This window comes from Ammospiza caudacuta, chromosome 2 (assembly GCF_027887145.1).
Source record: "Ammospiza caudacuta isolate bAmmCau1 chromosome 2, bAmmCau1.pri, whole genome shotgun sequence".
NCBI lineage: Eukaryota > Metazoa > Chordata > Aves > Passeriformes > Passerellidae > Ammospiza > Ammospiza caudacuta.
In genome coordinates, this window is record NC_080594.1 from 91392976 (window position 1) to 91417910 (window position 24935).

General features: G+C 38.9%; 1 protein-coding gene across 1 annotated transcript; it reads left to right on the plus strand.

Moving 5' to 3' along the window:
• The first annotated feature begins 605 nt into the window (after positions 1-605).
• On the plus strand, positions 606-21358 carry IL1RL1 (interleukin 1 receptor like 1). The gene is made up of 12 exons (XM_058800154.1): positions 606-674; positions 3450-3539; positions 4386-4461; positions 6780-6981; positions 7250-7418; positions 7499-7661; positions 9833-9901; positions 11813-11945; positions 12038-12195; positions 16206-16349; positions 18322-18480; positions 20301-21358. The coding sequence occupies exons 2-12, from the start codon at positions 3537-3539 to the stop codon at positions 20645-20647; spliced, it is 1623 nt and encodes a 540-aa protein (XP_058656137.1). The 5' UTR covers positions 606-674; positions 3450-3536; the 3' UTR covers positions 20648-21358.
• Positions 21359-24935: the final 3577 nt, after the last annotated feature.

Here is a 24935-nt window from a genome sequence, read left to right on the forward strand (position 1 = left end):
GTAGAGTCCCAGGAACACTGAAAGGAACAAATGGAATTCACAACTCTGCCAGGGAAGGGAAACAAAGTTTGAATGACCATAGGATAAAATCTTTCCCTCACAGACTTGATTTAGCTGTTGGTGCAGATAATTGTTTTTTCAGCATCTTCTTTGACCAGCTTAGCTTCAGTGAAGCAGTTTCCTTCACTTCATTAAAAACTGTTGCTGATTCTCCAGAGACTTTTCAAGCTGTTCTCAGGGAGCTGCTGCTTGACTAGACCGTGCAAAGCTGCTACTTGCTTTCAAGCAAAATCTGTTTCAAAGTGCCTTCTGCCATCTGATTTTCCCCTCTCTCCCAGTGCTCCCCAGCCAGCAGATTTATTTCACTATAATTGTGCTAAAAGCAATAAAAAACCCTATGGTAGTGTAAAAGATATCTGATTAATTGGAACTATGAGATGCTATCTCTTATATGTACTTAACGTAAATTGCTACAGTAATCTGCATGTTCTGCTCTATTCAGTGGGAGGCGTCTCAGAATGGAGCTCTGTGCCTTGCTGCTGCAGACAGGAGCTGCCCCAGCCAGATAAAAAGAGCTCACACTAATATCTGGTACCAGATTAGCAGAGAAATCTCTGCAAAAGACCCGTCCACTGAGAGCAAGCCACTTCTCTGCTTTCTGAATTTTCCAAATGGTAGGTCAAATTTTTATATTGTCATTTAACCAGAAATAATAGAAGTATTTGATAAGAAAGTTTATTTCCGTTCACTTATGTGCTTCTTTATCTTAAGAAATAAAATTAGATTAAAATAGTGGGTATACTTCCATGATAGACAGCTAGTATTGGGACTAACAAAAATTTGCCTTGTTGTGAAGAGTGTTTAGAAATGGATTTTGCCATCAGTTTCCTGGCATATATTACTAATTAGTCAAAGACACAGAAAATCTTTATTTCCCAAATAATTTTTCAGAGTTTAGCATATTTATGTATTTTGAGCTTAAAAATATTTTTAAAGAATAATGTGTATATCAATTCTAGAAATTCTATGCTTTAATGCTGAAATTCCTACATTTTACACCTACACCTGTAACTAGTGTAATTGTTAGCTTTTGAGAAAGATGGTTTTGGAATAAGTTCAGTTTTAATGTTGCAATTTTAATAGGATATTTTCAGTCAGAATGGATTTTCTGGTTTGATAGAAGAATGAAAATCACTTCCAAAAGGTGTATGGATGTATATATCTATAAAAAAATTCCACAAAACTACTCTTTCATGGTATTTTTACATTGTAAAGACTGTTAATTTTTTTTGGGTAGAAATTGAGATACTATTTCCAGGTTTTGTTAGTATGCTAATTTTGTCACTTATATAAACAGTATTATAAACAGTTTGTTGGAAAATAGAATTTTGGAAAGAAAGGCAGAAATATGTGACTAACACAGCTGCCTTCAGAGAATTACTGAGTTAAGCCCCACTGACCACTGCTTCTGCAATGCACACAGTGGGTTCCCCCTTCTCTCACCTTCCTTTGGTAAGGTTCCTTAGGAACTAGGCTTTGACCCACCCAGACAGTTATCCCAAATTCTGGGTCTAGTGCTTTTCCAGCACCACAGTGATGTTTTTGTTTGCAGAGCTTAGGTTTACACTGCTACCACGCAGTCATTTGAAGCTGTAGGAAGGAGCTGTAAGGCACTGCAGAACCAGTCCTTCTCTTGCTGCTTTCTGTCTAGACCTGCAACCTCTGTTTCAGTTCACATTGAGGTAATTTGGTGTTTGCTGCTTACTTTGGAAAATGCAAACAGAATCACATTGCTTTTTCAGTTGCATGAGATCTTTGGATTTTCAGGAAACATTCCTCTTTTATTAGAGCCCTCTATATTGGACATATTCACACATACAACCCCCATACCCTCCTTGAACTGCTGCTGGTACACAGCAACTTAAAAATGGAGGGAAATTCAATAAAGCAATCATCACATTTGGTGGGGAGCATCTCAGCTCAAATATTTTGCATTCTTTTGGTGCAGGCTGATAGCCCAGTATGTGTAAGGTCTCTCAAAGACATATTTTTTTCAGTAAACAGAAGGCTAACTGCAGCAGCTGGCAAGTATGAAGATAGGAAATTAAGAATTTCTTACTCCTGAATCATTCTGGTGCTTGTTAGAAAAGTTAGTGAAAGCAAGTAATTGGCTGTCTCCCTTCTTGGACAAAGCTGTATCTTAAAAATGGTGAAAGCACATCTCCTTGCAGCTTTCTGGTAATCACCAGCCTTCCATTTCTAGGGCTGCAATAGCACTGGCAATAAGGGACTTGCCAGTGTCTCCAACAGTGGTATTACTTGTGGCTAAAGTCCTAATAAGCACTTACAAATAAAATATCAAATGAGACAAAACTCCTCATTTCAGAAAGACTCCAAACTTAGTCTGTGAAATAATTTTTCTTTAAAAATCAAGCAGTTTAGTTTTTGTCATCTCGCTGAGGTATCACTCACTTAAGACAGCTCTAAAATATAGAAGGGCGGTTACTATGACTGCTGGCATACCTTGTTGGGGGAAATAAGTTGCTGAAACAAAACCAAACACTTGGTGGCAAAAGGCTTCCGGTAGAGAAGGAATATTCTGGATAGTTTTGCTCCCTGCTAGTGTTAGAAATGACTTCTAGGAACAAGCCTCATGCTCTGAATGATAAAAAAGATGAATGCTTTGCTGTGCTGATGCTGTGAATTTCATTGTGCCCTTTTGTGACATGTATTTTTCTCCCAAGGGTCTGTCCAGTCCCAGGTCCCTCCTGAACCCTGTTCTGGGCCACCTTGTTCATTCCTTCCAGGGCAAAACTCTTGATGTCAGTGTTGAAAAGTACCCTTGAAAAATCTGTTCACCGGGCCTAAGGTTTCCTTAAAATTAAAGAAGTCAATAGATTTGCAGTTGTAGTGGTGCTTTTCTCCAGCAAAAAGGAAAGCAAGTAGATCCTCACACATAATATTTCTCCTGACTGGTCACTCACTTCCTGTAAAAGGCATGGCATCAGCTTTGCTGTGACATCAGTGCTGAGATGCTGCATTTTTGGGTCTAAACCTCATCTTATTCTCACACTTTTCTCCTCAAGCATTGGGTTTTGTCATTGTTTTTTCAGAGGTTAAGAATAACACTCTGGATATTATTAAACCTTTTAAAAGAAGAAACTTTCCATTTCAATACAAAGGTGACGATATTTCTGAAAGCTCAAAACTGAGTTTGCTCTGAATTTTAGACTTGGCAAAAACACAGGACTTGATAAGTCTTGTCCATGTTTATTTAGTCTGGAAGGTTTTGGCACTGAAATAAAAATTCCTTGCAGTAAGTGTGATGACAGTACTTAACATTTCTTGCCTGTGTTTTACTACTCCCCTTATGCTCACTATCTGCGAGATAAATTATATTTTCTTTCTGACTTGATTTCTCTTGAAAATAACTTGTCTACTGTCTGTAGGACCCAGTGGCTGCTGCTCACTCATACATGACAGTAGAACCCACTGCTCTGTGATCTGCAGTGAAGAACTGCATTCAAAGCTTTTTCATGGTAAGTAGAATGCTTATAATTACCTAATATAGCTGGGTTGCATGCCTTCTGTCTTCTGAGATATTCCTGGATTAGGTCAGTAATTAGGATCAGCTTAATGCCCACGATCAAATGGTCAGGTTTTTTAAATAAAGGGGTTTTCTGGAGAGTTCTTGAGCCACACCATGAACTACAGCTGGTGTGTATCAGCTAGACAGATGAAAACATCAGTGAGATACAGGATCTGCCCTGCTGCTGTTAGTTAAGTACAATATTATGCTCTTTTACCTTCCTTTCCAGTCCATTTCCTCAGTTCCCCTTCAGTTTAGCATTGTTCATGACACTCACTTGGTTTTGATACTACAGCTCAACACTTACCTAGAGAAGCTGTCACTGAAGATTACTCCCCTTTCACAAAAAGACAAAAAGGTATGGTGCACCTAAGCAATTGGTTGGATGTAACCTTAATTCAAAACCAGGGTTTACATTTTCAGACCCAGGATCTGTCCTTTTCTAAGTTGGGGTACAGTTTCTCTGCACTTGACTGTGAAGAGAATGCAATGTACATTTATCTTCCTTTCTAAAAAAGCAAGTAAGTTAAGAGAGGCTTCTGTCTGAGGAGCACCATGACAAAGCAATTCCCTGACTCCCACTAAACTAAGTCATAACTGTAGTTTCAATGGTGATAGAATAAATAACTTCACCTCAAAGCTGCAAAACTGCTGCACACAGTGTACAGAGCAGCTCACATGATGCCATTTATCACTGCATGATATAATTTTCTGTTCAGTTTTCTGATGTACATTGATACAGCATTACTGATAAAGTCAGAGTATATTCTAAGATATCAAAGTTTTTTCTTCCTAGTTTAGAAATATGATGAAGCTTATAGATTTGATCCTCCTATCTACCTTCCTCTCAGTTTCCATGACATCTGAAACATGTAAGTCACATTTTAAAAATACTTTCTGATAAGGTTTGTTCTGTACAAATGCGTAGGCTGTTTCCTAATTAGTGGTTTTATTTTTAAGCCTAGTGAGTTCACCTCAAGCCAGAAATCACAACTTAAAATCTAGCTTTTAAAATGTATTAAAATGCACCAAACACTGTCCATTTCTATGACAGCAAGTGTAGTTTCAACTTCTGTCACTTAGCACCTCTGCAAGCAGAAAGGAAAGGGTCTTCTTGAAAGAATTTGAGAGTAGCTGGTGCTCCAGTTCCCAGCTGGGCACAAACTCCTAGAACATGCTTTAATTGCACTGAGCAGCGTGTATGCACATGCACCCTGCTGAACCAGGAGTGTAAATGGGCGCTGTTCTCCACAGAAATGCTCTTTAATGTCCTAAATTTGGGGATGTTAATTGAAAAATTCAGTGTAACAATAATGTTTCCCTGCACAGGGGCAATGTGCAGAGCAGTAAACTATTTATGATGGGCCAGCTCTATTGACTCAGCTATGTAATGCTGACCAGGGACACAGTGTTGTACAGTGCTCATGTACTTCTATTCTTGAGCTGAGATGCTCATTTATCTGAAAAATTCTGTAAGATATGATCTCTAAATATTTCTCCGTATTGTCAGTTTTACAATAGGAATGCTAAGATTAAAGCAAAGTATATTTATTAAGGTGCCAGATTCTGCTGAAGAATTTGGCAACATTATTTTCATGGATGTCATTGAATTAAAACGAGGCCTTTCTTTTTCAATATCTTCCATCTCCACACTATTTTTCCTCAGAAATCCAAAATTTGGAACGTATTTCCAATATGTTCTACCTTTGGTAGGGCAATGTTGCATTTTCTGACCCCCTCCTGATATGTCCAAGTGTCTTTGCAAGGCTTGTGGGTGGGAAAACTGTTAAAATTGTAGGGTTGAGGTTCCTCATACTCATAGCTGGCTAATTTAGGAGCCCAAAATTAGTAAGTGAGATGACAATATCAGTGGAGATTGACCATTTCTTCAGAAAGAACGAGAGCAGAAGTGTCCATCATGTAGAATCTCACCTCCTCATTTGTGCACCTACATGTCTAAAGCCACCATTGCAAAGTGTCATTTTTGAGAGACACTGTCTGTTTTGGTTAGCTGTTTGGTTATCTACTCTCATTTTCATGTTCCTTTTTCTACTGCAGCTCCTCTGCCAATCTCAATCTTTGTTCTGTCACCATCCTTGCTCATACTCCAATCTTTCGCTCCTTAGAATGCAATTTAACTTCCAGATTGTTTTCAGTGGCCAGTACACTATTTAGGTACCTGAGCACTGAAGCATTTATCACAATTGCTTGAATCTAGTTTCTCTGGACCAATTTGAGTATTCAAAAGTAGAAGTATATTCAGCTAAAAAAAATAACCAACTTAAAATATTAGTGTCTTACTCCCAGATTTTCTTATGTGTGATCATATGTGGTTTATTTTTCTAAGCTTCTTGTTTGTCTCAGTTATTTCTGTATCTTTTCACCTTCCCAGAATCTGATTTCTCATCAGATTCTTCCTTTCAGGCTATCACATTGCTTTCATTTTTTTCCCACCTTATTTTCATGAACTTCAGAGAGGGGCTGTTTTTATTTGTATTTTTTATTTTATTTTATTTTATTTTATTTTATTTTATTTTATTTTATTTTATTTTATTTTATTTTATTTTATTTTATTTTATTTTATTTTATTTTATTTTATTTTATTTTATTTTATTTTATTTTATTTTATTTTTCCTAAGGATCTAATCTACAGACTTCCTTCTATGATTTTTTTCTTCCAGGAAAAAAAAAATCAACTTCATTTCTCTGTATTAAAAAAGCAGTAAAAAAAGCACTCATCCATTGCATAAAAAAATATTCATTATACTGAAGTAAGGAAAGATAACTACATTAAAGCCGTATTTTTCTTTGTTTTAATTAATTTTTTGAATAGAAACAGTATTTCAGGCAAAGATTTACATAATAATCTCATTGTAAGAAATCACTATTTTTTCAATTAAATCCTCTTGTTTTTTACTGTATCTCCACTTAGAACCTAGGGATCTGCTTGTTTATTTGTGCCTCCCATATTAGTTCCTGTTTTTGGAAACAAATGGCTCCATAGCTCAAGGTAAACAAAATTTTTGTTGAAAAACCATCTAGTGACAATAAGCTTGCTGTGTATCATCTCCGAAAGCTCAAGGAGGGTAGAGGGACATGACTGGCCTGCTGATCCAAGAATGCCAAGTTCTCCGTCTCAGCGGACAAAGGTTCAATTTATCTGAGATTTTGATCTTTGGCTCAATTGCAGTTGATGCTATGGAAGGTGAGGCCTTTGTTATAAAAGGTCCCAAATGGAGTTCATCAGTGAACATCACCTGGTATCGCACGGACACTCACACAAGAATTCCTGCGGAAGAGAAGGGATCACGAGTGTTTTCCATGGAACGATTTCTTTGGTTTCTGCCAACTTCTAGAGAGGATTCTGGAAACTACACTTGTGTAACACATTTGTAAGTGCCACATGGAAAGTGGAAGGTGTAAGACTGGCAAGAATATATGTTTTGATAATATATTATAATTAAATTTTTGGACATGATGACTTTTTAAAATAAGTTTTCATCCTGCAACTGCTATTTTTATGGCAGATCATTAAAACCAAGCTGCGACTGAAATACAATAATCACCCACATGTTTATAGAATGACACACATTTGTTACAAACGTTGATATATTCCATGTAAAAATGCAGTCACTGACATACCTTATTCCATTTTTGAAGTTTAAGTAATCGCACGAAGTCGTACAACGTGAGTGTGCAAGTGCATTCATACAAGCCAGGAGAATGTTTCCCAAGTCGGATTCGTTACCCAAATGACACTCAAACAGGAAGAGTTGTTTGTCCTACCATTGATAACTATAAGAATGCTACCATTGTCCAGTGGTATAAGGTAAATAAAACCCTGATAATGCTGATGTAGGTCAAAATATTGAAAAGCTCTTTGCAACCGAACACATTTTTCTTTTCCAGGACTGCAAACCTCTTAAGGGACAGAGATACTTCAAGAAAGAGAAATATATTTATATTGAGAATCCAAGAAGGGAGGATGATGGTTATTATACTTGTCAATTTATTTATACCCATAAAGGAAATGTGTTTAATGTATCAGCAACAAGAATTTTCATAAGTGGGGGTAAGACAGTAATTCTGTAGCTTGCTAAGATTAAAAGACTAATGTCAATTTAGAGCAAAGGAAACTCCTTTTGTACACTAAAAAGAGAAAGCATTTTGGTTGGTTTGTTTTATCATCTTATTTAAGAATTACATCAGCTTTATTAGATGAATTTTGTGGATGGTCACCCACATGGAGTAAGATGAGGTAAAGTCAGACCTGGTCTCATTTAGATTTTTGTTTAAAAGGTTCTGATGACTCTAGTTAGATGCTGTGGTTGATAGAGTTCTCTGGTAGCACATTTCTGAAATGAAGGATCTCCTCAGTGGAATGCCACTATGCTCTGCTTTCTATTTATTGAGGGCAGCAGAATCTGTGGCTAGTGAGGACTGTCTGGTGGTCACTAAATCAGTCATGTGTTGATGGCCTTCAGCTTAATGCCTCGTGGTGTGTCTCAACATTCTAACATTTATTTGGTAGTAGAACAGAAAAAACTTTTAAATTTGACTTTAATGAGACAAAACATAGCTAGAAATAGAAAATGGATGGATCTCAGTGATTACTATGTCTCTGTGATTTTGAACATAGCCAATATGACTGAGATGTGTGGACTTTGGGTTGCCTCTACGATGTAGTCTCCTCAGGAAGGCTTTGTATTTGGATGGTGTTCAGGAAATGGTGCACAGAAATTTATAGTTTCAGATTGCATCAACTTACAAAACTTCAAAATGCATCTTCAGTTCTATAATCAGATCAGTAGAAAAATAGTCAGCAAAACCTTTTCTTGGGGGATGGTGGAGGGCTTGAGTTTGGCTCACGTGGTTGTTTTGTTGCTGTGTACTTACTTTGTTTTTTTAAAAAAAAGTGATGTTCATTTGCAGACTGAGCATCAGGCCTTTTTGCTCTGGGGAGGCCCACAGCTTGTGGGCAGAGTGCAGACCTGGAATGTGGGAGCCTTGGATGCAGTTTTTGCTGCTGTGCCCAGATCTCAGTAGCAGAGTTCATTCTGACTATTCTGAGCTGGACAGAAGACAGCTTGAGCAGAGACCTAATTCAGTAGCTGGGAAATGTCGTGCTTTTCCTCCTTTTCTGCCTGTTGCTCTACATGATCACAATCATGCTTTCCATGACACTTGCTCTGCCTAACAATTTTTGGTTGAATGTACTTCCATCAAAAATTTTTTAACTGTTCTGGAATACTGTTCTTCCTGGGTTACAACAAAAATTTCTGGGTTTTATTTGGCTCAAAGACATTCAAATTTATAAAAGCCTTTGTTACATCCAGACAGATCTTGAAGTTCACCTAACTTTCTTTTGAAATCATTGCAGAAAGAAGAGATCACAACATAACATGTGAAATCTAGGCTGGGTCTGGCATGTCTGCTCCAGGGTTTTCTAAACTCAAAGCACTTAATGGCAACTTTGAGTTTTTATCAGACCTTAAAATACATATGCTGATGAGTGGAACTGTTCTGTTTGGTTACTATTAGAGAATTATGATGCACATTCCTGTTGCCTTGCAGATCCATGCTGATCCAGAGGAGTTTCTGCCTCTGAATTCTGGCAGCTAAGAACTTAGCATAGTCAGGCAGCTGGAAAGTTACTGGCTCTCTCCTGACATCTATGTTATCATATCCAGTCAGTCTGGGAAGCAGGGACTGCAATGTGTTCCTACAGAATTTTTTTGGAAATATGCATTTCACAGAGGTGCCTTGGGGTGGAAAAGCTTAATGAGCAAAGGGTTAGAAAGCAATATGTTTGGGGTTCAGATTCTGCATAAAAGTATGTATTAGCTATTTCATATAATGGATATGAGTAATTTCTCAAATGTCTCAATAAAACTCCAAAACAGTTGAGAAACCGCAAAACAGCTGAGAAATCATACAAGCCTATAACAGCATTTGCTTTTTCCCCCCACTCAGCAGCTAATACAGTACTTCAAAACCTATTTTTTTTTCTTACTTTCTATGTACAAAGGTACATAGAAGATATTTACATGTACATACTCCCCAGAGATATTTGGTTGTAGGAATAAAACCTGATGATCCCAACAAGTATGTGAAACACTGTTAGTTTGCAATTCTGTTTTGTGATCATAAAATATTAATTGTACAGATTACAAATCTTATCTTACAAAATGCATTTTCACAACTTGTTAATGCATACTTTCTTTTCCTCTTTAATTTCTAAAGTAAAATACTCACCTCTACCACCTCAAATCATATTTCCAAAGAATGAAGATGTAATAGAAGCAGAGCTTGGTGAGTACAAATTTTAATCTGTTTTTAAATTAACATTTTGTAATGGTCTAGAAGACGTGTATCTTCAAGAAGATGTAATGATGGAACTTCTCATCACAGTTTTGTACCATAACATTTACCATATTTAATTCCCTCCAGGCTCAGAGGTGTGAAGTTAGATATAACTGATGTGTTATTTAGGCATTAAGTGAAGTTTAGGAAGATTTAATCAACTGGTTCTACTCTCACTGGGATACACTTGGATTATTCACAGAGTGAATCATTACATCTCAGCTGAAAGGTGACAGCTTCCATCCACTTCAAAGAGGGCTGTGGTTAAATCCCTCAAAACTGCTTGGTGGTACCCCTGAGAGGGAAAGATGGACTATTCCTGTGGCTAGAGCTGCTCCTTGCTACCTTGAGTCCCCACGTGGAGACAGCGCCTGTGTCTCTGTTGAGGAATGAAGGAGAGCAAGGAGCTGGTTGCTGGCTCTGAGGCTGAGGAGCGCTGCCTGTCTCATACCCAAGCTGGCTGGCAGTGATCAGACAGCCTGCTTGGAAGAGCTGAAGGAGGACTGGGAGGGCTGAAGGACAGGACCCAGCAGTGGATTGAGACAGAGCAGCTGGACAGACCATGATGCAGGGCTTCCTCCTGGCTCCCTGCTGTTCAGGGCTATGGATGTTCCCAGGGATTCACATTCATCCTGGTTAGCCTGCACCATCAGGATAAGGTGTTCCTGGCAGGAGTGAGAGCTGTCTGGGGTTTGTCTGCAGTCAGTGGGAAAGGTGGAGCTCTCCAGCAAGAGACTAAACCCATCAGAAATCTAAATAGGTAATCCAGGATCTGTCTGCCAGGGCAAGTGGGGTGAAACTGGGCCAGTGGGAGAAGGGGTTGTATCTACACTCCTCTGCTTCTGTCCTACAGCAAGACTGCTCAGGCAGCAGATACTGCAGGGTCCACAGCCCTCTCTGTGCCATGTGCTGGGGCTCAGAAACTTGTCAGTTGACTCTCATTCCCATTATTTTATTCCTCTTTTCCCCAGCTGTTTTAGCTGTTTTCCCCAGAAATTAGATGGTCTCTGCTCGAGGACAAGCTTTCTCTAGTAAGATGGTCAGTGCCCAGTGCTCTGTGGGCTCTGCCTGTCACTCTGATAGTGCTTACATAGAGAAAATTCACTTTGCATTTGAAACCCAATTGCTGTACTGGTTCTATTGCCTCCTGTTTGCAAAAATGAAGGGGTTTCCCCATGCTCCCTAATACCAATTCATGATTGGTATCAGGGAGCATGGGGAAAGAGAATATTAAATCTTAGCCATAAGATTTAATATTCTTATCTAAGACCTGTTTAGATGCAGACTTACATGGAAACAATTTAACATGTTTAAGTTATATTTTCTTTTGGTGCAATGGTGACTCTTACTTTGGAATAAATATTTCCTAATGGGGAATATTTAATAAGTAATTTCCTGTTTTAGTGTTGCCTGGACTGGCTTACTTTACTTTTGTCCAGCTTGAATGAAATCCAAGATAAGGCTGCACACAAGTCGCAAAATAATAGATGCTGAAATTTAATTAGATTGTTTATGTGTACATTTGTGTGTTAACCACCATATCTATCCTATGTTCCTCCACATATAATCCAGCTGATTATATGTGTCAAGCATCACAAGTTAAGGGGATATTGTCTTCATCATAATAAATATAAATAATTCCTTTTGTAATCCTTGGTGTGCTATTAGATCATTTGCTGAAAAATTCCTGTTATTTCTTTTTGTCTGTTCTATGTATCATTTTTTCAGCAGTAGTTCAGAAAAAATATTATGACAAAACTCACAAGTTTTATGAAGATTTGTAGGGAAAGGTGTTATGAGGAAAATATAATTTTCCTTGTTTTTCATCAAGGAATGTTTACATCTCTGTCTCTTGATTAGGTGCTGCTTTGTCTCTGAAATGTCGGGCCCGCCTGGGGATTAACAAACAGCCACTGGCTGCTGTCAGCTGGGATGTGGATAACATCTCAGTGAAAAGACTTGTTTTTTCAAGATTTCATAGAGAAACTCATTTGTAAGTCCACATAACACAGAATAATCTTTCTTCTACACAAACTGTGCCTAGCCATTGAAACCAATGGTACCACCTCTTTCTCTTTCTATTAGTTTTGATGATCATGAGCAAGTATACTATGGAGAGACAACTTTGAATATTACTGAAGTAAAAAAGGAGGATCTGCAGTCAAATTTCACATGTATAGCATTGAACACACTGTACAGCACAAGAGTCACAGTGACATTACAACTCAAAGTGCAATCTAAGGGTAGGAGTTTTAATTTTAATTTTAATTCTTTACAATTTGCACTTAGTTTGAAACATGCTGGTGAGTTAATTTTATTTGTTTCAGATAGTAAAAAAGTTTCAGTTAATAAGAAACAAAACCAGCCTGCTTCTTCCCTACAAGCTCCAGCCAGTTGCAAAATTCTTGTGTCTGAGTCCTTTTCCTCGGGGTTGGGGAGAGAGTGGGACATTATTCAAACAGGGTCAGCAAGAGATGAAATACACAGAGCGTGAGTGTATCAGCTCTGTGATAAGAATATCCTGTTTCTAGGATATTTCTCCACTGTGCCAAAGAGAACTATTGTCTGTAGTGTAAAAGTGTGGCAGAAAATAGTCTAACTTTAAATATAAGGGTTTCAGCTGCTGGTTTGCCAGTTTGTCTTCCTTACTACACTGCATCCACTGTAGTGACCTTTTTGGACTGAATGTTGTGAGAATCACCTCTTCAAAATCACTCTTTATCTTCTCTGAGTGCCACTGTGTTCCCTCTGTGCCACACAGAGGTGTGAGTAGTGCTTCAAAGGCTATCCCTTGGTTTTGTTTTTAATTTCCTGGTTCTAGTAGTACCTGAAAGAGAAGGAAAATCCAGGGCGGTAAATGGTGGGGACAGAGATAGTCCTTAGCTCATGTGGGAATTTTCTTTTTTAATAGGGATAGCCAGATCCCTAAGCACTGTTGCCAACACCTCTGAATGAGATTCCTATGGCAGAAAATGCTATTCTGTCTGGAAGGGCTCAAGAAGCAGCTGTGATAAATTGTTTCTTTTTTCACTCCTTCAGAAATGTTAACCACCAAGAATCATGGAGTGATAGAATGTTTTGGGTTGGAAGGAACCTTAAAGATTATTTAGTTCCAAACTCCCTGCCAAGGGCAGGGGCACCTTTCACTAGACTAAGTTGCCCAGAGCTCTATCCAACCTGGCCTCAAACACAGGGATGGAGCATCCACAGCTTCTCTGGGTAACCTGTTCCAGTGCCTCACCACCCTCACAGGAAAGAATTTCTTAATATGTAATCTAAAGCTACTCTCTTTTCTCGAGGGCTTTGAAAGTAAATGTCAAGACCTTTAACAGTTTTCTGTAAGAGAGTGGTGGGAAGAGTAAAATCCAGTGTACTGTGATCACAGGGTGTGCACAGACCCATGTCCTGCTGTATCCTCGACTGCTCATGACTTTCTACAGGATCATGGCTTCAAGGCCTGGACAAGTTTCCTTGCTAGCCTGGACTAGAAGAGATGTAGGTGAATTGTAACAGCAGAATAGCACCAGCAGGAAGGTGGCAGGAGATGTTTTGGCTGGATAGGTGAGTTTGAGTGCAGCACCACTCAGGAAGCTGGAAGTACACCAGCTTTGCACTGGAGTACCTGAGTGTGGGAGTGTATTTGCAATGAGAGGGAAGGAAACTGAATAACAGCTTTTGTTTATTAGTACAAGTCTCTCGTTGGCCCCATATTACAGACTAGATGAAGGAGAACATGCAGCATATCCTGTATTCATCCCATGAATCGTTGAGTCTAATTTCTGTTATAGACAAATTTTATTTTGTTTTTTGTTCATAGGTCTTCAGTTAATGTTCATGAAAGCTCTTGGCTGTGACCCTGCTTTCACTGCTACCTTTTTGGTGTGGATATCTGTCCCCTTGTCCTTGTTGCTGCTGTTGACAACGTGTCTGCCTCTGCTCCTCAGCGCTGTTGGTGTCAGCAATGCTATGTCCAAAAGTGGCTGTGCTCTGCTTTAGTTTTCTTCACTCAGTTCTCTCAAAGCTAAGCAATACTTATGTGAAAGCAGTGTCTCTTGTTTCTGAGAATAATAAAAATGCTATATAGGATTCGCTTGTGCCTCTCATCTTGTAAATGTGTAATAAGGATGTGCACAGTCTTTTTTGTTTGTTTGTTTTGTTTGTATGTTTGTATTTAATAGGGAAAAAATTCCAAATATATGATTGCTCTTTAGTGTTTCTCACAGCACAACTTGTGTCTGCTAGCTACTACCCTGTTAATGCCTTTTTTTGCAGTCATTCAAAGCAGAGATAAAGTTCAGAAAGCATCATCTCTGTTCTTCTTCAAAGATGTTTAATGTTAAAGCTAACCTCTTGGCTCATGTTTTGTAGGCTGATGTGGACAGGAACTCTAGACACAGATCTCTGCTTTCACTATCTGGAAGTGCATCTGCCTTAGATCCCAGAGAACATAGAAAAAACTGCTGCTCTTCTGGAGTTTGTCTGGAACTCCTTCAAAAGTTGCTTTCTGACATGTTTTCTCTGGCCTTTCCAGTATTAGTTCTTGTGAGCTGATAGTTCTGTATTCCCATTACTCTTGAATATAAATAGAACATGGCTTACTCATGAGCTCAGCTGCTAAATGATGCAGTAAAGTCAAATGGAACAACAGGATCTATTCAGCCTTGTTCAGGGGCTTGTGGCACCTGCCCCCACTGTGCTGAATGTTCACTAGTGAATGAGATTAGTGAATGTCCATTAGTTAATTCCAGAGAAATTGGGCGCTAAGCCAGCATTACTGGGAATTGAACCTGCTCTTCCAGGAAGACACCTCTGTGAAGACACATTCCAAACTGCATGGGCACATTGGCTTCTTTTCCAGCCTTGGTCTAATCAGTGCAAATATAAACAGCGTTTTTTAGGTTTGCAATTGCAAACTTTGATGCTGGAACCTGCTTCTTCTCCACATTATAGAGACTTAATGCAATGCACCAGTAATTGTAATGTTATGATGAGCATGCTGTCAACAAATGTATCAGCAAGAAACATCATCACACTCTGGTGCTTGGGGCAGCCCCTCCAGGTAGTGAAAGGGGTTTCCTTACTTTGTCTGTGTGTATTGAGCAGGAAAATGGATAAAATACCAAAATTTGAAGGGGTCAACAAGGATGAAGTTCCTTCATAGGCTTATGTGATACTATTAAAAATATGGTCAAATTTCACTTAAGAAGGAGCTGTTTTCTTGCCCAATCTTATTGAAAGGTGTTTCCTCCTGATCTAGTTCTGGTGAGGTAAGCTTCCTCAAAAGCCTAGAATTTCTTTTTCCCTTTAAACTCCAAAGAAATAAATGTAAAGACTGTGAAAATCTTGTTAAATTTGCCTCACAACCTACCAGAGGAAAGGGAAAATGTGTTTGTAAACTCTTCATTTATATACATTTTCAGCAGAATTTCTCAGGCACACCCTCCACTAGACCAAATCTCTCAGCACCCCATCCAAGCCATTCTGGAACACTTCCAGGGATGGGGGACCCACAGTTTTTCTGGGCAATCTGTTCCACTGTTTTACCGCCTTCAATGTAAAAAATGTTTTCCATATATCTAGACTTAATCTATCTGTGATAAGTCTTCATCTCTGAGGTAAAGATGGACAGATGCTAGAGCTCTTCCATGAGGGAAATTGGAACTAAAGTGGGTGGCTCCTTTCTATCTCAGTTTCTCTTACTCGTCATTGCTATTACATGCCCCTTGACCATCTTGAAAGGAAAAGGCAGGAGAGAACATCATCTGACTTAGCATTGTTTATTTTATTTCTCTGACCAGGACGTGTTCTGTTTTCCTGCTTGTCTAGTGCTATCTTAGCTCTTATCTTGCAGATTTCATTACTTGCACATGCTCTTTGTATCCTATTTGTGCAATCATGCCAAGAAGCCTCCATTTGTCCTTTTGTAGATTTTCATGCGTAGGCTTAGATGTCTCACAAAATGGTTGTGTTATTACCAGTTTTTGAAAGTCACAGATTACTTAAACATCATTGTCAGCTGCGGTTTTTAGCATAAGTAGGTCTGGATTCAACAAAGTGAATATTAATTATATACTGCACAGTATGCTTCTAGTTCAGGGGTCTGTGGTTGGCTATGCTAGCTGGGGAAGGAAGAAGCTTTCTCATCTCTGTTTTGAGCTCCTGAAAGCTGTAACACAAGTGAGGATATGAGCCTGAAGCTTCAGCACACTCATTAACTTCTCTGTGGCTAACAATACATTCCTCTACTTTGCAGAGGTTCTTCCTAATGTCCTCCTGATCACAGGATCTCTAGTTCTGCTAGGTGCAATAGCCCTCTCAGTGATCCTTTACCAGTCCTTCCGAGTGGATGTTGTCCTGCTGTATCGGGAGATATTCCAGCCCTACTCAGTCAAGGATGGTACGTAAGATTTGAGAAGGAAAGTTTAATAAAAGGAAAATGGCAAATCATAGAGAAAGTAATTTATTTGATAGTTGCTAACCCATGACACCTGAGCCTGATTCTTTTCTTTCTTACACCTTCAGTAAAGAGAAGTAATACATGGCTCTGCAAGTGCTTTACATTCCCTTGCTTTCTGGGTTTTGTAGGACTGAATTACATAAAAGATAGATTCAGTCCTGTTTTTGTAGTTTTTTATTGAAAGTATTTGCCATAAATACTGAATGATGTTGAAAACCTGATTTACAGTGCTATTAAGCGTACTTGTAATGTGCTGTCTAATGCAAAGGATCAAACCTGATAACTAATGTGAAAAAAGCATATATTAGAGCAGCACAGTTTTTGTAGGCCAAAAAGAAAGATACCAATAGTCTGGAAGACATTTCTGGAGGAATGCATCCCATCTAGCTTTATTGGCTGCTTTCAGCTCAGGATTCAGATGTCTGCATTTAGTTGTATGAAATGAAAGTGCACACAGGAAAGTTTCCATCTCAGACATGAAACCTGGAGATCAGTGGCTGGATCCTGCTGTCTAACCATGAGCAGTTGGTGCTGCTGGTGCTGCCTTAGGGCTTCAGTGAGACTGAACCCTCTGCAGGGGGCAGCTGAAGGGCAGGCAGTGCCTAATGATGTGATGAAGTACATGTTTTTAAGAGACCAAATCCAGCTAAATGGATGAATTTTAAGTCTGAAGCTGACTCTTACCACAGATGTATGCATGTAGATATCTACAGCTGATCTAGTTACTTCTCATTAAAGAGGAAAGAAGTATGGTTTTTTTGGACAGTTTCCATGTAAGCATATTTTATGATGAAATTAATCAGACTCTGGAAACGGACATTTCATTATTATTACAGAATCACAGGATCACAGATTCACAGAATCAGTGAGGAGCTCTGCGATCATCGAGTCCAATCTATGACCAAACACCACATTGTCAGCTAGACCATGGCACTCAGTGCCATTTCCAGCCTTTCCTTAAACATCTCCAGGGATGGTGGCTCCAACACCAGCCTGGACAGCCCATTACAATGCCTAATCATCCTCTCTATGAAGAAATTCTTCCTAATGTCCAACTTAATCCTCCCCTGCTCCAGATTAGCATTGTGTCCTCTTGTCCTGTCACTGCTTGCCAGGGAGAAGAGGCTGACCCCCACACCTGGCTACAATCTCCTTTTGGGTCATTATGGAGAGCAACAGGGTCAAACCTGAGCCTTCTCTTCTCCAGATTAAATAACCCCAGCTCCCTCAGCTGCTTCTCCAAGGATCTATTGTTAGAATGGTTTGAGCAAGAACCTCAGCAACAAAAGAAAGGATACAGCCATCTCCACCAGAAAGAAAGAAACATTTGGGATTAGAATAAAAATGCTGTAATGGAAAACTTAATTTAGAGAAATGAATCAAGGAATGAAATAAATACTTGACTTTGTATTTGGTTCTGACTGTAAGACTGTTTCCTAAGAAATGTGGTTTTCACTCAAGTGTATGATATGTTGTGGGAATGATGAATAAAGTCTTCAAGATGGAAGAATTTAAATGGAATATCTTGTGCTGAGAGACAAAGCCTGTTAATAGCAAATTGTATCACTGAAAAAACAAATGCTGAGCTTCATGGCTATATCATGCTAATATGCATTGATCAGTTGAAATCTTACTGCATATACTTTGGAACGCAACCTTCACAATACAAAGGCCAGGTTCTCCAAAGCTACAAACACACAAGACAAAACAATTGAGCATGGAAAACACCAAATATGCACAGCCTTTAATTTCCAAACATGCACCAGATGATATACATTATTCAGATTGGCTGGAACTGCTTCTTAGATCTATTTCACTATTGACTGATATTTTTATTTCTCTCCTACTTTTTGCAACAGACAGCTCTAATTCATGTTAACACAATACTCCTTCCTCTTGTTTTGCCTTACAGATGGGAAGATATATGATGCATATGTTATCTACCCCAAAAACCATGCCAGTGAAGCTAATTTTGTGGAATATTTTGTTTACCAAATCATGCCAGATATTCTGGAAAATAAATGTGGATATACATTGTGTATTTATGGGAGAGATATATATCCTGGAGAAGGTAAGTTTCAGATCTGGTAATGCACTGAAACACTTGTCAAGCTTGAGCAAATTGTGATTCAAGTCCCTTTTAGATGTGTAGGAGGTCACTCTGCATTCCAGACCTTGAAGCTCATGTCCTCAGCAGCCATCTGCCTGCTCTTTCAGGCCAGGTGTCACAAGGGCACTCTGTGCTTTCCAGTGTGCTAGGAGAAGCAAGCCACTAGGAAAGGGCACAGACTTCTTATCATCTTGGAACACACAGGAAACATGACCCTGAGTGTGACTCTTTTAAAAATACACTTGCTCTTTGGAAAATCTAACTCTCTGCAGGTTTATCTGGGCAAAGCCACAACCAAACCTTGTATGAGCTGGCTTGGTGACTACAAGACAGGGAACAGGAGAAACCCATAAGCTCAGCCAAACCCACAAACTCAGCTAAGGAAACACCTTTGCTGTTATCACTCAGGAGTTTTCAACCTTTTATGAGGGTGTTAGAATCACAAGAAGTTCAGCTTCTTTTCACTGACACGTTCTATTTTCCCTTCACACAATTCCCAATATTAGTTCAGGAGAGAATTGGTATGCTTTATTTCTGCTTTCTTGTCTTTCGGGATGAAATAATGTAAATTATTCTGTGCTAATTTCCATATAAACACCCTCCACACTATCACATATGATTGCTGCCACCTAGGTGGTATCTGCTCTCCTCCAGAGCTGACTTCTCTGTTTATCTTGTGCCCTGGCTCTTCTGTAGACCAGATCTTCTCTCTCTGTCAGTGAGCAGGCATGAAGCCTAAGCTGGTGCATTTTCTTTCACATTTCTGAAATCATCTGCACTGGGCCAGGTGTCATTCATCTGCCCTCAGCTGAGGCTGAAATCTTTGATGTCCTCCTCTTCTGGAAAGTTGTGAAAGGGCTGCCTGGCCTTGGAAAAAATGAAGGTAAAGAAAAGCTGCAAAAGTTGTTGAGTCAGACCATTCCCAGATCCAGCACAAGGAGCTACAATAGCTCACAAAACTGTCAAAGGCAAAATCTTACACCTCTTGCAGTGGTCTGGCAACTCCCAGGAAAGGAAAAGAGGACACATATGGAGCTGGCTGATGCATCTGCAAATCAGCTAGTTTGTTAAATAATTGGTGCATTGAATTTCCTCAGCTGCGCTCCCACTTCTCTTTTGGCCCAGCATCACAGGGACAGTAGCACTGATCAGCTCTCCCTAACGTGGCAGTGGGAAATTCAAACATCTTCTGTTGTGCTGACACACAGATGCCCTGAAAGTCTGGATTTACCCCTGCAGGGTGAAGGCCAACACAACGCACAGATTAGTGTATAAATTAGCACACAATAACTCAGGACAATTCACTATAATTTAGTCTAACCCCACCTGGAAATAAGCCTCTTAGATGCAAGTCACTCAAAAGTCTTCTGATGACTATTTTTCATGGCTATGTATTGCAAGATCATCTCTAAGGCATTAAACATGGTACAACACAATTCCTTACATGGAGACTATTGATCAAACACAATTTTGTTACAGTCAGATCTACTGAATTTGACCCTAGGTCACTGGAATAGAAATTCCTAACAATACTTAAAAGCAGTGACTATATTAATGTTTCGACTAAAAAACCCATTTGAAATGAAGGCTTTTTGCTTTAGGCTTCTTGCTTTTCTCTCCCCTTGCCCCATTGGTCTTTCTCTAATAAATAAACAAACTGTATCAGACTGAAGTGAGATAGAAATTATTTCTGGTTACAAAGCAATGAAAATGGAGTTTCCAATCTTAAAAGAATTTTAAAACGAATATCAGTGTCTCATCATTTTCTTGTACATTACTAGATGCAGCCAGTGCAATTGAAACGAGGATGCAGAAGAGCAGGAGGCTGATCATGCTGCTGACACACCAGCTGGTTAATTCTAAAGAAGATGCTTATGATCAACACATTGCTTTATACAATGCCCTCATTCAAAATGACACCAAGGTGATCCTTCTGGAAATGGAGACAATTGGGACTTACGGGAAGCTTCAGGAATCTCTTAGGTTTCTTATTAAGCAGCAAGGCACCATCAAATGGAAAGAGGAGCACACGGTGCACCCACAGTCACCCAATTCTAAGTTCTGGAAGCAGGTGAGGTTCCATATGCCGCTGGCACGCAGGCCCTCACACGTGGCTGACACCAGGTGAAGAGCAGTGCTGCCCCATCAGGATGGACTACAAGCCCACAGCTGTTGGTCCTTTCAGAAAGGAAAGGAAATGACTGTACAGTCTGGAAGTCTGGCTGTGTTTTTTGAACTTTTTTTCAGTCCTTCTACTGAGTAATGATGGGGTAAATTGATGGAAGAGGTCTAGGATACTGAGGGGATATTTTACAGGTATGAGAGGTCTAAATAAATAATTCTAGATTTTGGGGAGGATTTTGCATGTCACAGAAAACCAAATGTGCCTATACTCTTTCTATATATAGTTGTATATATAAAGAAAGTTATGATTGTGAATAACTGAAAGCCTTGCAGGTTGAATTCATCTTTCTAATGCAGTTGATAAAATATAAATGCCTTCTGTATTATTTGATTACAAAGTATAATGTGTATTTTGCAATTAGAAAGTATAATGTTATTCTTTTGTTAACTTCTATTTTCTGACACTTACTCCTTTTTGATTCAATAGTGACACTCACAAGATGAAATTTTATTTTTCCTTGGTACGAATGCCTCACTAAAGAGTCTTTTGAGACTGATGTGAATAGTGTTAAGGGAAAGAAATGCACTGATATATCTATATATCTATATATAAAAATATGCATTGTTACAGGAAATAAATGAACTGATATATACATACATATATATATATATATATATATTTTACATGCATTGTTAAGGGAAATGAATGCACTGATTCATACAAAGGTATTTTATATGCACTTTAAAATATTTTATATATCTATTAAAATGAATCACACAAATGGGAAATTTAAGCCTTTCAGGTACAATAATCATGCTGTTACTATAATTATTATCTTCACATAGAAATAACATATTAAAATTTAGGATGTTCTTTTGATACACTGACAGCATTCCTTTAAGCTACCAAAAAAAAAAATAGACTGCTTTTTTTACAACAAGAATTATACAGTTTTTCCCCATGCTTTGGCCTCATGTGTAGTTATACTTTCTTATATTTCTGATAGGAAATCAGATGTAGTGTAGTTATACTTGTGTGTAGTTATACTTTCTTATTTTTGATAGGAAATAACCTTAAATGCAAAGGTCAGAGCCAAATCTCCTTCTAGTTCAGGGGAACAAGATGTATTCTAGTACAGGTATCCCTGAAAACTTTAATCTTTTTATATTTTCAAACCCAGGATATTCTTACTGTCAGAGAAGGCTTAGTTTTCAGCATTAGACTTGCTACAGAATAGACTTAAAAAGTGAAAATTAGATGCAGAAAACTAACTCAATGGTAACTCATTGTTACCCAGTCCAGGATTAAAAGCAAGCAAATTCTTCCCTTTTACTGTAAGTTTTTATTGAATAGGGATCTTCAGACTTATAGATAGCTATTTGGAGTAGAAAAAACGTGCATAAAATATATGCATAGATATTTTTCAGCATTCTGTTAAAAGATCTATGGCACACTAGACAGTTTTTCACTGAGTTGTATTTTCAAGCGTTCATTCACTCATTGCTCACTTCACCACAACTATAAAGCATCAAAGGTTGCATTTTGTAATTACCTCATTAGATTGTGTGCAGTGCTGGGTCCTGTTCCTAAAGATACCTCTGGATAAACCTTACTGTCTCTGTGGAGGCCCCACAAGATGGATTCATGCCAGTGTGAGACTTGGTTTGTTCCTTTGTTTGTTCATTTCTTCCCACAGAGAGCATGCCAACACTGAGGCATATGTAAAAGCAGGAAAGCCTGTTCCTATAAACTTTGAAGATTTTTACACATAAGCTGCTGAGCAAGACAGAATATTCACTTCCAAGATTATCACAGGATAAGTTTTTAATACAGTTTGAGTCCTGGGCTTGTAATGAACAAGAAAGGATGATAAGCAGGCATCTTGGAAGTGAAAAGTCTAGGATGACTTTTGAAGCTGGAAAGAGATGAGGAGAAGGTACAGTGAGGAATTGCACAGGATGAGAAATGAACCAAATTACTCTGAAATATACTGGTGTGTCATTGACTCCTGTTAGCCATGCATGTAGTCATGGTGGTGAAAAACAAACTCACTACATGGCTCTTGTGGTGATGCTACATTTTTTTCAAGTTTCCTGGTCAGCACAGAAAAAAAAAAAAAAGAGGAAAATAATTCTTATGGTGGTTTGCCAGCAGTGAAGAAAAGGAGCAAATTCAGTGTGGCAAAGAACATCTACAGTATCAGGGCATGAGTATGTGACCATAATTATGACTAAAAAATAGAACAGTTGTCACAGATTTTTTTGTTATTCCTTACTTTTTAGTAAAGAAATATGAGATATGCATTAAAATGGGTATATTCTACAGATGTTATCATATTTGCAATGTTAGAAAAAAAGCACAAAAAGAACTGTGGAATACTTTTACAGCATCAATAAAATATCAGCACTACTGAGGGCACATCAGGAATCCTGCGTTTCGTTCTGGGCTCCTCAGTAGGAGAGAGACAGGGACATTGTGGAGTGAGCACAGCAAAGGGCCATGGGGTTGGTGAAAGGATTGGAGCATCTCTCATAGGAAGAGAGAGCTGGGACTCTTCAGCCTGGTGAGGTCCCTCACCTGAAGGGAGGGTACAAAGAAGAGGGAGCCAGGCTCATCTCATGACGCCCAGTGACAGGACCAGAGGCAATGGGTGAAAACCTAAAAACAGGAGGTTCCCTCTGAACATCAGATGAACATCAGAAAGATTTTTTTCTTTTGTTTTTTTTTTTTTTTAATGGTGAGAGTGACCCGGCACTGGCACAAGTTACCAACAGAAGTTGTGTGTCTCCAACCTTGGAGATACTAAAAAATCTCCAGGACTTGATTTTGGACAATCTTAAGCATAGGGATTGACTAGATAACTTCCAGAGGTATCTTTCATCCACAATAGTTCCATGATATGCAACTTACAAACAACCTAGATTTTCAAAAACTTTTTTTTTTAATTAAAATTGGCTTTTTGTATGCTAAGAAGTCTGCCTTCATGGAATAACAGAATGACAGTCTGCCCTGTCCCCCCCACCCCCCTGAAAAAAAAAAAGAAGTATCCTTTCAACATAGGAATAAATAAACATAGAAATAATAACATAGGAATAAACACAGAAAGCTTATAGAAGATTCAGTTTGGATGCCTTAAGCTTAAATTAAAGAGCACCAAGGCAATTTAGTTTCTGAATTATATTGTCCACAAAGAGTTTTAATGTTCTTTGGTTTCTACCCTGCACTTCTGTGGTTTTGGCACCTCAAGGGACTCTGGAGAGCAGATTTACTTTCACTTAATAGAGCAGAGTCATCCTGCCCTCTCGTGGGTGAACAGGCGCCCAGAGACTCTGACCAGCTGGAAATCCAATGGGGTTGAGATTTGATGTTCCTGCAGCTCACATGGTTGTGAAGCCCAAGAGACTTACCACTTAAAGGAAGGTTTTAGAAGTTTTCAAGAGTTCTCCTAGCAAGCCATTATTTGTTATGAAATATTAATAGAGCATTGGACAAAGCCTGTTTGGAAGATGATGTGCAAAATTGATAGTACATTAAATTGAATGTGCAACTGTATGTTCCTTACTCTTTAAAGGGTTGAAAGATTACAGCTGTTGTTTTAGGCACTAATCATGCATATCCAGCTGTGTTTCAGACATTGGATACTGTATATCTTGTAGAGAGCCAGGTCCTTGACACAATCTCTGCTAGACAGACAGATCCACAAAAATGATCAGAAAAACAGTGGGACCTGTGGGACCTGAGGGACTAACAGGTTGTGACCAGCATAAAACCTCAACTCACAGCTAATCACTAGAGGTGTCCCTCAGGGAGTGACATCAGCACCAGGAATGTTTAGAATCCTTACTGATGACCTTGACAATGGGACAGAATATATGACCAATGAATTTTCAGACAGAAAATCAAACTGGGGAGGGATAGCTGACCCACTGGAGCACAGGGCTGCTGTTTTAGACAGCAACAGGCTGAAGAAATGGACTGATGGGAAACCCACAAAGTTCAGCCCAAGGCATGTGCAAAGTGCTGAGATGGAACAAACCCATTCAGCAATGCAGCCTGGAGGTCAACCTAATGCAAAATAGCTTTGCAGAAATAGACTGGATGTCCTGGTTGACACTAAAGTGAACACAATTCAGCAGTGTGTCCTTGTGACCAGGATGACCAACAGCACTCTGCACCTTACTAATGAGAATGTAGTTGTGGAAAGTGATTATTCCCCTGAATGCAGCATTTGTGAGGTCATCTCTAGGGCACTATGTCAAGGTTTGGGCTCCTCAGCACAAGTGAGTAGGTA

Coding starts and splice junctions, on each gene's coding strand:
- IL1RL1 (XM_058800154.1), top strand. Junction 4,462..6,779: donor TTCCATGACATCTGAAACAT/GTAAGTCACATT, acceptor GCTCAATTGCAG/TTGATGCTATGGAAGGTGAG. Junction 18,481..20,300: donor AGATATATATCCTGGAGAAG/GTAAGTTTCAGA, acceptor GTACATTACTAG/ATGCAGCCAGTGCAATTGAA.